The sequence below is a fragment of the Patiria miniata genome, unplaced genomic scaffold (assembly GCF_015706575.1).
Source record: "Patiria miniata isolate m_02_andy unplaced genomic scaffold, ASM1570657v1 HiC_scaffold_27, whole genome shotgun sequence".
NCBI classification, from domain to species: Eukaryota; Metazoa; Echinodermata; class Asteroidea; order Valvatida; family Asterinidae; genus Patiria; species Patiria miniata.
This window is the reverse complement of record NW_024037066.1, coordinates 7885155-7897790: the sequence shown is the minus strand read 5'-3', so window position 1 is coordinate 7897790 and position 12636 is coordinate 7885155. Positions and strand designations below refer to the sequence as shown.

General features: G+C 39.9%; 4 protein-coding genes across 4 annotated transcripts in view; 2 read left to right on the top strand and 2 right to left on the bottom strand.

Annotated features, from left to right (window-relative positions):
• LOC119734609 (pre-mRNA-splicing factor 38B-like) overlaps positions 1-12636 on the top strand; it is a 27948-nt gene that overhangs the window by 2241 nt on the left and 13071 nt on the right. The window lies entirely within an intron of this gene.
• On the bottom strand, positions 263-2273 carry LOC119734611 (N-terminal Xaa-Pro-Lys N-methyltransferase 1-like). Its single transcript, XM_038208147.1, has 2 exons — positions 1970-2273; positions 263-1444 (listed from the first exon to the last, which is right to left on the bottom strand). The coding sequence occupies exons 1-2, from the start codon at positions 2132-2134 to the stop codon at positions 932-934; spliced, it is 678 nt and encodes a 225-aa protein (XP_038064075.1). The 5' UTR covers positions 2135-2273; the 3' UTR covers positions 263-931.
• LOC119734610 lies at positions 2582-6447 on the top strand. The gene has a single exon (XM_038208146.1). It carries the CDS (start codon positions 3660-3662, stop codon positions 4668-4670), a length of 1011 nt encoding a protein of 336 aa, XP_038064074.1. The 5' UTR covers positions 2582-3659; the 3' UTR covers positions 4671-6447.
• LOC119734607 (kinesin-associated protein 3-like) overlaps positions 7963-12636 on the bottom strand; it is a 10078-nt gene continuing 5404 nt past the window's right edge. The window contains exons 13-19 of the mRNA XM_038208142.1: positions 12350-12515; positions 12035-12160; positions 11409-11507; positions 10802-10887; positions 10243-10435; positions 9373-9490; positions 7963-8776 (exon numbers count right to left, since the gene is read on the bottom strand). Coding sequence (XP_038064070.1) covers positions 8578-8776; positions 9373-9490; positions 10243-10435; positions 10802-10887; positions 11409-11507; positions 12035-12160; positions 12350-12515 — 987 coding nt within the window. The 3' untranslated portion in view covers positions 7963-8577. The remainder of the gene's footprint in view (positions 8777-9372; positions 9491-10242; positions 10436-10801; positions 10888-11408; positions 11508-12034; positions 12161-12349; positions 12516-12636) is intronic.

Here is a 12636-nt window from a genome sequence, read left to right as displayed (position 1 = left end):
CTGTTTAGTTTGTCGCCCTCTCGTGATAAATATTTACCAACCATTGCATCATTAAAAGTGTATACTGCCCTCACACGTTAAAAATTGGAGTTAATTGTACTTCAAAATAGATTGTCGCCCTCTTTTATTACATTTTGGCATATTAATTAAATCTTTAAATGGTAAAATATGAAATTGAGGAGGGAAATAATACATGCCACCAACATGATGATGAAAAAGCTATCCATTCTGGGTCAATAACAACTACATGTATCCACAATGGTATAATTTGACATCAAAAATGACGCTCGACTCATCTTTATTTTTCACACAATTTTGTGCCTTATAGAAAGGCACACATCTAACGTTTTTTGTATACAACTGTTTTCTGAAAGACACTTCTTTCGAGAATAAAAAATCGACATTGAGGTTTGTTGAAGTAACCATCAACTCATGTCACTTACTTGTAAATCTTACTAGTACAGTTAGATAAAATCATTCAACTAGATTGTGGTTGTCTAGATACATTTTTTTCAATACTGTATAATGGAAGTTAATACTCAATACTGCAATATTTAAGATTATTCATCAAAAACAGTCCTCAAATGAAGTGTGTGGTGTGTGTTTAGTGGAGAGTGTTAAATTATAGGAACAGATGGAAACACAATGCCTTGTCCTCTGAGGTATAGTAATTCACGACTGTGTGACTTTGCAGTGGACTGTAAAGGATATGCTATGCACCAATAGAAAAAATATACAAAGACACACTTTAAACCTAAACTTTTTTTCTTTGTAATTTTAAGATTATTCATTTCACACTATGAGAGATGCTATTCCATTTCATCAGTACTGGAACCTTCAAATACAACAACAGACCACTTGGGGTATGAGAGAAGTCTTATTCATGACAATGAAGCCCTTCTGTTCTCTATGTGACAACAATAACCAACATTCATCTAAGTGCAAACATCTTGACCAAGTATATCTCCAGAGGAAAGTTCCTCTGCACTTCTTCCCTAAAGATCTTGAGTCCCGCTTTGCGGAAAATCTTGGTGAGTTCCTTGGAGGATCGGGTCACACTACTATCCTGCTCGTCAAATATAACCCCCTCCCTGGAGATGTTTTCCTTAATACACATCACCCCTCCATCCTTCAGACCTTCTTTACAACGCTTGAAGAAATTGACAAGGTGTTCGTCCGTGAGATGGCCGAGAACCCACTGGCACCAGATGACGTCGTAGTGCTTGGGCTGGGGTACAAAGTCTTGCAGCCCACAGCAGATGTATTTGCCAACATTGGAGGAAGCTTCTCCGAGGAAGGACGGTGCCTCGTCCAGGAATTTCTGCTCCTGTTCGACCAGATCCACTGACTGGAATAGGGGCAGCAAGACGTGCTTGGAAACACGGCCGATGCCAGCACCACAATCCAATGCCTTCTCTGATCCAACTCTCTCATTCCATTCACACTGAAAAATTAATCAAACTTTGGGTAAACAATTTTATCAAATGAACTGAATCAGAATAAAAAATAAATGGACTTATGCTGCTTTTTAATTAAAAAAAAATAAAGTTGAGATGTGAAAGAATTCACAATTGTAAATATATTATAGATATAACTACTGTTTGCTTGATATATATAAACCATGGAGGAATAAGAACACTGTTTTCAACAACAAAAAAGAACAATTCTTTGTTTGCCATGTGTTAGAAATAGTTGGTTTATATCAGTAGGCCAGTAAAAACAGTATTTACTTGATCAATTCGAACGACATGGTCAAGTTCTTTTATTTTTAATTTTATTAAAAAAAGACAGATACACTTTAGTTTAAGTTTAACTTAGTTTTGAGAGGAGTGTGTCAGTTTACTCTTGTATTTGTCAGTGAATCACAGAATTAAGAGGACAATGACACACGTCTTTTCACAAAAGTGTATTAAAATTCAGAGCTTATTTCAGTCATACGTCAATTAAAATTGGCGTATCATCTTCCTACCATCAGCATCGGTTTGATAAATTTAATCGACCCTTTCACGTCAGCGCTGGAGATCGTCCCATAGCCGCCAAGCATCCCGTTTACAGTCGGCGGGATGTCCTCCCAATAAGTCTTGGCCTCGTCGTAAAATGTGGCCTTGGTCATGGCATCTTTCCCTTGGGCCATGATGATTGGTTTTATTCTTCACAAAACAGATAAATATTTGTCATCTAAAACATGTAAAATGCCGCATGTCAGGACGTCATTGGAAAAGCGCCGCGGTAAGTTTTGGTTACCGATCTCGTCTCGTTCCCATAACTTATTCGTTAAGTTTGCGTTGAACACTGGGAAGTTACCAGACTGGGTCGATTTCGATCGCAATGTATGGAGCGGCAAATTGTTCAAAATCTAATGTTGGGTAAGCATGAAATTAATGGTCTTATTAAAACACACGTTTTGTGCATGTTCGTCGTTTCGTCGATGCATACATTACTTTTTCATTTGATTTTGAAAGTTATGTTCTGCCGGATACAGCTTTAAAAAATATTGCGAGGAACATCGATAATATTCATGATATTAGGACAACGAAAGGGCCAAATTCGTTAAAGTGACACCTGACTCATAGCGCTGGGACGGGTAGAAGCAACGTCACCATATCGCATTATATTTGCCTGAACACGTCATCATCCGCTACTATAGTGTAAGAGGAAGTCACTAGTTTAACAGTGATTCTTCAGCATCCCTTGACCCCACAAGAGAAGTTTCTCCTGTATTTAAGGATCACTCTTGCTTCTTAGTTCTTATACACTCTGTTGTGCATCGTGTGCTGGTTTACAGTGAAAAATCTGCATGGAACTTTTCCGAAGAGTTCCAAAGCATATATCTTCAAAGTTGTCAGTAGGCCGAGAAGATCGATCGACGAATATATACTTCATCGAAGGAAACTTTTTACTTGGTGAATAACTTTTTAACAAGATTCAAGTTGGCTTAATACTAGGCTTACAACTGCAGGAGGGCAACGGGAGCACGGTCAATGTAGTATAGCTGCATCGGAGGCCTATTGTTATTTTACCGGGGATTGTTCACCGATCTTCGAAGCTGTAATTACTTAATGTTGAAGAGAATGAATTCCCGATGGTGAATCATCTTAGACACGGCTGTGCCGTTCCATTCATTTGATGTTCAACTGAATAGTCGTTGCCCGAGGAAAACATCAACTCCAACATAATGTGATGACAGCGTGAAAGACATTTGAAAGCCCACTTCAACCTAATTGGACATATGGGCTCTCCGACTTGAAGTGTCGGCTATACGTAATGTCAACATTGTAATCTGAAAATACCAAAAGGGAGAGTTTTGTGTCTTGTACTATGAAGTCATGACCTGGTAAAGATGACCGGACTGTAATCTTGTTTCAAAAACATTGAGCTAAGACGGGACGCGTCATTAATACTACGCCTTAAATCCATTTTGGATCATAGCCCAGGACACGGAACGTGCGTCATACCGGTGCAGTATAAGAAAGACTTGCTGATGTGATCACCCAGAGCGCTTTATATAAAGACTAAAAATAACCTAAACATTCTAAAAATAATCGAGTTTTTTTTTTAAACGAACTTAGTCAATGTATTTGTTTCCTAAGACGTCTTAGGGCATTTATCATGATGAAAGACTGAGTTTCAGTTGAGATTCTGCTGATTTGATATCTAAGATGAGTACTGGTGAAAAAGTGAGAGGTCTTGTGGCTGATATCGGGGTAAAGTTACTCTGTCTCGCGGTGCTAGCTGGGCAATCAGCTTTCCTGGATCACGTCCTAATCCATTATGGACAGGGGACGGGATTCCAGCGAGGTTATCAATGGATCATCATCGATGTCATCGTTTTCGTCTTCTGGGTGTCAGCCTTCATCGCTTCTCGCCGCCAGTCCGGCCAGCCGATCTACCCTCTCCCAAAAACCAGACAGGACCTCTTCTACGAGTTCCCTTTCGCCTACTCCTGCTGGCTTGTCTATGCTTGCGTTTTTGTTGCTAAGGTCATCCGCATCATACACAACATCGACGTGACGGGGCTTCACGAGGGCATCTTCAGCCCCATCGTCTTCAAGATTGCCGTCTCCTTATCGTCCATTTTGTTTCTCGTACTTGCTTACAGCCACCACGAGGGGGTGGATAAGCGGGAATACAAACTCCAGGTACAGAAGCTTGGCAATATGGCTAGCCTGGCCATGCTTGACAGTGCGGACCTCCTTGACATGATAGTGACGGGGGATGCCGAGCACATCTTACCCTATCATGTCCGGTCAGCCATTGTGGCCTTCGGCTGTATCTGCTTCATCATCCCGACCGCCCCGCTGTTTGCTCTTCGCTTCTTGGCATCCAAGCAGCCTCGCTACCCGAGCCAACCCAAGCCCAAGAACAAGAAAAAGAAGAAGGGGAACAAGGATAGAGGAGACCCAGAGGAGCAAGACAGTCACTGGGAGGGCGCATTTCTCCTCAAATCAGTCCTCTTCCTACTTCTGGTAGACATCCCGTTCTTCGCTATCAGATTCCATCTCTGGCTACAAAACGGTATCACGGCTTCTGTCTTTCTAACCAAAAACCTGCTGATGGTGGTGCGAGCAGTGTTAGATCTGATCAGTGAGATGCCTCAGTGTACCAAGAATACTAAGAGAGACCGTCCCCTGCTAGAACTTGGCATGGTGGTCCGTATCAACAAAGACTAAAAGAGCATTAGCAGGCAGCATCTGCCAATGTGTCACACCCGAAACCAAAGCAGAATGCGCGTCTAAAATACACAGTGCAAACTACATTCTTAGCTTAGACGTGGGAACATGACTGTGTTGGAACTACACTGGACGGAATATTACCCGACACGAGCAAAGTCTAAGGGTCATCAAAGAATCATGATCCATCTATGTAAATTATCAGTAATATGACAAATCAACTTTGACGAACTTGTACAAGGCAAAACATTTTGCTCATTATTTCTAAGAGGACTTATATGTTTTTTTTTTTTTTAAATCGCGGGCTTTTGATGAAGAAGAGGACGTATTGAGTTGTAGAGAAAACTATTGTAGAAACACGTAATAGCTGGTAAAAGCACACCAGTCATGATCATGCTGTCCGAGTGGTGAATTATGTCAATTTGTTGACCTGCGACGAAGCCAAACAAATCTAGAAGGATGCGGTTAATTTCAAGCATCAGCCGGCCGGCAAATGCAATTGAAGCTGTTAGGTTGATATGATCGTACCTAATACCCAAGTTATAGGTTATATTTGTTATATTTGTAATATTTTAAACCATGTAGGCCTAGATCTTAAAAAAATGTATTGACTTTAGTATTTACAAGGTAAATGACAGTTGAGTATGCTAGTTTTTATTCATGATGTACATTTATCATTCCATTAATATCCGTACAATATGAGTTTTCTAGAGCGATATGAACTTAATTTCAGAAATTAAAAAAATATTGACGACCGAATTGCATTTTTATATGTTTAGAAGTGTTACAGTGTTTAAATTTAAAAATCCTTTCTCAGATATCGACTCCCCCTGGCCTAGGCCTACAAGCATGTTAAACAAAACCTGAAACACTCGTCATCTGAAGTTTGCGTCTGTGATTGGAAAAGTGGGCTATGAAACTTGTACCATGAAGTAGCTTGAAATATCCAGCTCACAATAGGCTCATGTCATGGGCCTGGTGAGCTGGATATTTCAAGCTAACCGTGGAGTTACTTTAAAAAATATTAATAATAATAATCAGAGGGCCGTGATAGTCATAAATCATTCGATCATTGGCGTGGTCCTGACAGCAGATTAAAACTTAGAGGTGCTCGTGGTATGAAATGGCATTACACGGATATCTGACACATCCTGAGGCTAAATTGAGACCAGAAGAAAAATTATAGGAGCTAAGGAAGGTTGTTAGCGTTGGGGGTTAAGTGGGTTATGAATGAGTCACTATTCACAATTACTTCACAATACTAAACGCAGGTGCTGAATGCTGATAGGGGTCAAATGTGAAGTTTCCTTCTGTAATTTCCTTGGAAAATGCAAAGGGCGAAACAGGCCTCTCCTGTCACCTTTAGTAATTATAGCATTCTGACCAAATGGACATTTTATGTGTTTAGCAACCAAAGTAAACTTTCTTCTTTCTTTCTTTCTTTTGAAGAGACTATAGAGTGTTTAGTGGTTACCAGGAGACTCGCATCCTTTTCAAAACCTCTTCCTGGCTTCACACCATTGTTCTCGATTATGTCCCTTATATTCCGAAGCAACTGTAAGCCAATCCCACCCCTCATCCGCCGCAAGCTCTTGGCAATACCCCGGTAGCGTTGGCGATACATGGGTAGAGATATCCCGCCTTTCAATGAATTATTTCCGACCGAAACTGTGCGCTTTCAGACCAATAATCCCTTGGATATCAGTCAGTGGGTTTTGTGGTTTCGTCCCTACTTTGATAAGAAGAGTGATAATTTTGAAACATTGTGAAAAAGGTAAAATTAAATCAAATCTTATTTTTTTTATGAAGCCATTCATTGATAAACTAATCTGTGAACTTATTTGATTATTACAAGATTATTACACTTCTTTGAAAGAACCGAAACAGTTGTCTTACTTGTTCAAATGTATTTATTTGACACAGCACACATCATGCATGAAACATGCAAGTGAATTATTTACAATAAATAAATTGCAAATTTGACAAAACTGAAATGTACAATCATGCATACAAGCGTTATGACACAACATTTACAGAGGATTGTAATTAAAAACACTAAATACTATGAATACAAAATGCCTTGTGATGCAAGCCACTTAGTCAAGCTATACAAACAAGGGGAAGCTAATTTGTAGACATTATGATCTGTCATAATTTTGAAAACAAGAGCCAAATGCATGGAAACATCAAGAAATTGTGTTCAAAAGTGCACACTGTTTTAAAGGTAGAGTAGATCATTTGCAGCTATCAAAAAAAGTAGCCAACCAAATCATTGTTAAATTTTTTTTTACTTCGTTTAAAGGGAATGTACAACATTGGCTTTTGCTGCCAGTTTCAGAAATAAATGGATTTGGAGGATAAGTATGTTACATAAAATATTGTTCAACTGACTTGTTTCATGTTTTGGGCTTGTAGATGCTGGAAAAACCAAGAAAACCTATCATGTTCTTGTAGTCTGGTTCCCTGACCCCACTTAAGATGAAACGAAGCAATTAATACACTTTGGGGAATTGTAAGGTCAGAGAATCAGTCTAGCAGGCTTGTACCCCTTCACAGGTGTGTGATCAATTGCAAAGAAAAGTCAGAATAACTAAATATGAAAAATTAAGAACAGTTTTTGAAAAAAGCCAGTTTTCTCCAACGCTGGTCGGCCGGCCAGCGTTGGAAAAATACCAGGAGCCAAGATATTAAAGGATGTTTTAGACTGTCATTCCCTAACAATTTAGTAAGGTATTTCGTGATAATTTGACCATTTCGTTTTTTGATGTTTGCAAATGTTGTATTTTCCCTTTAAAGATAGTAATGGCACTAAACTCCCTGTTGAATTAGTCCTTTCTGGCATGCTGTCATTTTGAAGAAAACAATAAAAGGTCAATCCCAAAGATGTGTCAAGTGACGCATTTTTCGAAATTTCCGTTGGCAGTTGGTTTGTAATTGGGACGAATCCATGAATTGGTGCAAGCGCGTTGACACAACAGGCGTTGACACATTGCAATTATTAGCGAAAATCGTCGGTTCAGTGTGTGACATTACATAGTAACAATTGGCTGGATGAGAATCACGTCCTGAATACTGATTTTGGTATTGCATCACGACTCACCAACTTTTGAATTGAAACCCAGATCGTGAATATTAGGTTTACGAAATATACAGCATTCACAGAGCTAACGTTTCATCAGTTTAGTCGTTAATCATCTGTCTTTGGATTTTGAGCACTTTTGTTGCTTCAAGCGAAAAAAAAATGCACTAATGACAAATGATCTACTCTATTTTAAGTTCCCACAAAGTGATCAGTTACAACCATGTTTCATTTAATGAGGATCGTGTACTGACATGACTTATATCTCATCTTTTTCATCTATAAGGGTCGTTCTATAAATTTAGGTCCACTTTTTTTCCTGTCCCGGTTGCATCTTACATCTAAGATTTTATAATTCTGATGTACACCTTACACGCAGTCGTCCTTCCCAGTCGTCCTTCCCAACAAATAAAAAATTGAGCTTATTCTTAATGATACTTGAAATACCAGGGCAACAGGGACAGGAAAAATGTCGCACTTTGGACCCTTAATCTATAAAACGACCCATAAGTCTACAATATGGACAAGTGTCTACAAGACAAATTTCCCACCTTTGCTGATGACTCGCACCCATACAGTTGATTTAACTGAGTAGAGGCCATCTCAAATTTATGCAGCCAACTACTTACAAGTAGACATTCATTTAATGTTAAAAACTATCAAATGACACTACCAAGTACTGTTTTGAAGTGATCAACGAAGGGTCCGATTCTGTTATTATTTTGAGTACAGTTTGAAAAGTACTGAGAAACACACATTTTGCCATCGTCATCTTGAACTTTGACCCTGTGACCTATGGATGACCTTACTATCCCGATCCCACACTCCCTATCTGTAATCGTAGCTTCCCCTGTAGCCATAGTCCTGTGAGCCGTGGGTCTGGTAACCGTACCCCTCCTGTACTGGCCGGCCATACTCGTCAACAGCTGGTCCCCCGTATACCTCCAATGGTTGGCCGTATTCATCGATGGCTTGTCCGCCTGGGACGTACTGGATGCGTGAATCTGGTCGGAACTCCTGGCTATATCTGGAGGAAAAAAGGGCAAAAACAGGAGCTTCATCAGAGTGAAAATTCAGAAGTAATTATGCAAGATTCGACATAAAGTTGTCAGTTTCACAATACCTCCTAACATACAACCTAACAGCACACTGCACAAGTTATAAATAAGGGGCAAAAGATCATTAATTAATGCTTTACATTCTTTTTTTTTCCAGGTTCAAATTTACGAAGTTCTCTATTTTAAAGATAATTTAAATGTAAGTAGCTTAAAATTCTCTTCAACATGATTGGTACATAGTCGTTGATATGATTACCTTTTCAATTGGTTCAGATGCCATTTGTGCTTGTTTCTATTCAAGTAAATGGAAAGAATGTTGCAACCTGACGCCACTTTTTTCTTCATATATCATCTCAATGAGGGTCAGTCATTGCAAAAATGTTGAAAAGACATGAATCTGGGACTGAGACAATTTTCTTGACTCTCCATAGACTTTGTATACAACCACTGAAGTGGCGTTTGGATACTACATTCTTTCGAAGTAAACCAGTCAGTGTAACGCTTTAAATCAAGCAGTTTCTTAAAAAAAATCTTAAAATGAGGGTATTTTTGATGAGCATCGTACCTGTTGCCATACATCGCGGAGCCAGGGGAGCCCATGTAGTCACCATTCTGTACATTGCCATATTCATCAATGTAATCAGGAGTGACAACTCCATCGTACATCTCACCATCATCATAACCTGAAACCAAACCAAGAGAAATCAAGGTAGAATCTTATCAAGATCACCAATGCTGGAGAAGGAAAAGAACTAGAAATTCTGCCATACAAGACTCTGATAGAGCCAGCAGATGGTGTCATGACTGCTGGAGAGAGCTCCATGAGAAGGACACATTGTGTGCTTGCACTGGTTCACGAACACATGGCAACTACGCATGATTAATATTACGCATGATTAATATTATTCTGAGTGTACCCAAGCCTGTCTGTATTTGCATGAGTGCGAGGTGTACGGTAGCAATGCCTTCGAGTCCTTCCGAACTCTAACCTTGTAGAAGAGTGAGGGGCTACTTGTACAAAAGAAGTATCAGTAAACGACAACTTGACAAGACCAGAGTGCTGTGGCCTCGTGGTTAAGGGCAGTGATTCGTGGTCTGCGGGTAAAGCTGCAGGTTGTGGGTTCGAGTCCAGCCGGGGTCATGGTGTGTGTGCCCTTGAGCAAGGCACTTTGTCACTCATTGCTTCTCTCCACCCAGGAATAAATGGGTACCTGTGAGGGCAGAGATGGTTATTATGATTGAATTAGCTGCCTTGCACCTAACAGGCAGCATCGAGCTGTATACTCCCCAGGGAGCTGAGATGGTATTTGGAATGTTTCAAGGGCCCAATGAGCAGGGGTAATAATGATGTAGTGCCTTGAGCACCAGTACCTGGTGGATACGTGCGCTTTATAAATATCCACTATTATTATTATTATTATTAAGGCCAGCCTACCTTGTTGTCCATAGAAGAGGTCGGGTCTATCCAGTATATCAGACTCCTGGATGTAAGGACTGTATCCCTCATCGCCGTACATCATACCGTCGCTCTCATCCATCTGTTGCGATTCCACCATCTCCAGCCACTGGGAGTTGTGCCAACGGAACTTCTCTAGTTTGATCTTCTTGGCCCATTCCTCATCAAATTCCTGTCCAAAAAAAGTGGGTGGACTCATATAGAAATCATGTAAAAAGTTGGTTCATATTTTGTGTACTGAAGGAAATGGTTATTGAGGAACTCAAAACTATTGCGAGTGCAAGAGTTGAAGCTAGTAACGTTTGAATTGAGCCAGGGACTACTGCAACGACAAAATTATAATGGATGTTGTCCCTAACTGACACAATTTTTCAAGTACCAAATACATAGTGCTGTTCAAGATCTTGTGAGATAAACATCGCAAGCCTTGTTGGGTGGGACATGAACTACAACCTCCTGATCCGAGAAAAATGAGAAATTTGTTGTTTGATTATCAAAACCTTCCGTTACAACTTCCTCCAGAGAAATCAATACTTACTGAGATGATATCCAGCGTGTTATCACACACTTTGCGTATTTCAGCGTTCTTGTCATGCATCAGGTCAATCAGGTAGGCTGGTGCCTCTGTGTATCTTTGTTAAGGAAAACATCACCATCAGCCACTTTGAATATTAACTTCCAACAAAACATGCCAAATATTAGACAGTGAAGAAGAGTATTCAGTATTCAGGATTTTGTCAACAGTTCACGAGGTATAGGTCTTCAGAATAATTACCAAACAGCATATTTGGATCCAAGATTGTACTGGTACTAAACACCCCGTGAAAATGTTCTAGCTGGTTGGCTGTCAAGAAATCAAGAAATATAGGTGATTTCCAATGATTCAGTAGACTAAATTAAGAGTTTTATTGACCAAATTGTGTTTCGTGATAAAAAAAATTGGGATAATGTTTCACTGTTTTCTCAAAAACTGTAATATCCACTGAGCTGAAACTTCAACAGGTTAGGTTCTGAACATGCTTCTCCTTTGGATTTTGAGCGGTGTTATTATCAAACAAACAAACTGCATGAAAAGCAAATGATCCTATATGGCTTTTAACCATGCACTGTAAGTGAACTGTGAGGCATAAAGATGAAAAGGATACGAGTCTGCTTGATGATGACTTCTCTCGTCGCTTCATGGAATACCATCTGGTAGAAGACGTAAACAATCTGGCACACTATCTCATCGTCCTCCTGCTTAGCTGCAAGAGAAACATCAGAACGTCTTGAATGCAAATTCCATATTGAAGTCTTGCCCTTCACTGATGCTACTTCATAATTTAAAGTAAGTAAGTAAAGTCTGTCACGAGCCAATGTGGCCCATCGGGCCGGCGTTTATCTCCGGGTTCCTAGGCATGAAACGACTGAGAATATTTCTATTCCCCCTGGATGGGATACTTGTCTATCGCAAGTTACTCCCCCAGCTAATGCCAGTACCCATTTATACTTCTGGGTGGAGGGAGGCAAGTGGGGGTGAGATGTCTTGCCCAATGACACAAAATATGACTAGCAGCTGGATTTGAACCCCTGACCCTCTGATCATGAGTCACAAACCCTAACCATAAAGGCACACTCCCGCTAAGGTTATTTCATAAACACCGTATACTCAGTGTTTGCAAGAAAACATTCATGACATTCAGACCTGCTTATTGTGAATATTTAATACATATCTATCCTTCCAATTAAAATGAGCATTAAATCTCAGAGCTTGATATTAAGAATTTCTTACCATTCAGTAATTCAATCAAACTCTGTATAATTCCGGACTTAGCCAACATGGCAGCGCACGAGTCGTCCATAGCCACCGTGCCAACCAACATGACGACCTCCAGCACAAGGTCATCCTCTGCTGCACCTGTAACCGTGGAAACAACATCACATTAGAGCCGATTTTAAGTTGAAAAAGGTGTTTTACACAAAGGGTTGTCTATTTGCTTTTCTCATTTTAAAGCTACATGATTCGTATTCAACGTTTCTAACTGCGCACAATGACTGAATTTGAACATAAATTCAGTAATTTATATTTCTATTATTTTCCACTCACGTGGTTCCAGTTTCTGTGTAATCCAAGGCACCAGTTTGTACTCCTTGAGGATCAGCTCATAGTCCAAGTCTGGTATGGTCAGGTTTGCCAGGATGCCTAGCGCTTCAACTACTAGCTCCTCATCATCAGAGTTCTTGACCACGCTGGCGATATCGCTGATGTACTCCTGGTTGATAACGAGGGGAAAAAATACATTCTCAGTGAGTCTCAGTTGTTTACATGCAAACCAATAGGCCTAGGCATTAAGTAGTAAGCAGTAATAAAAATATTACAGTATAAACAAAGAA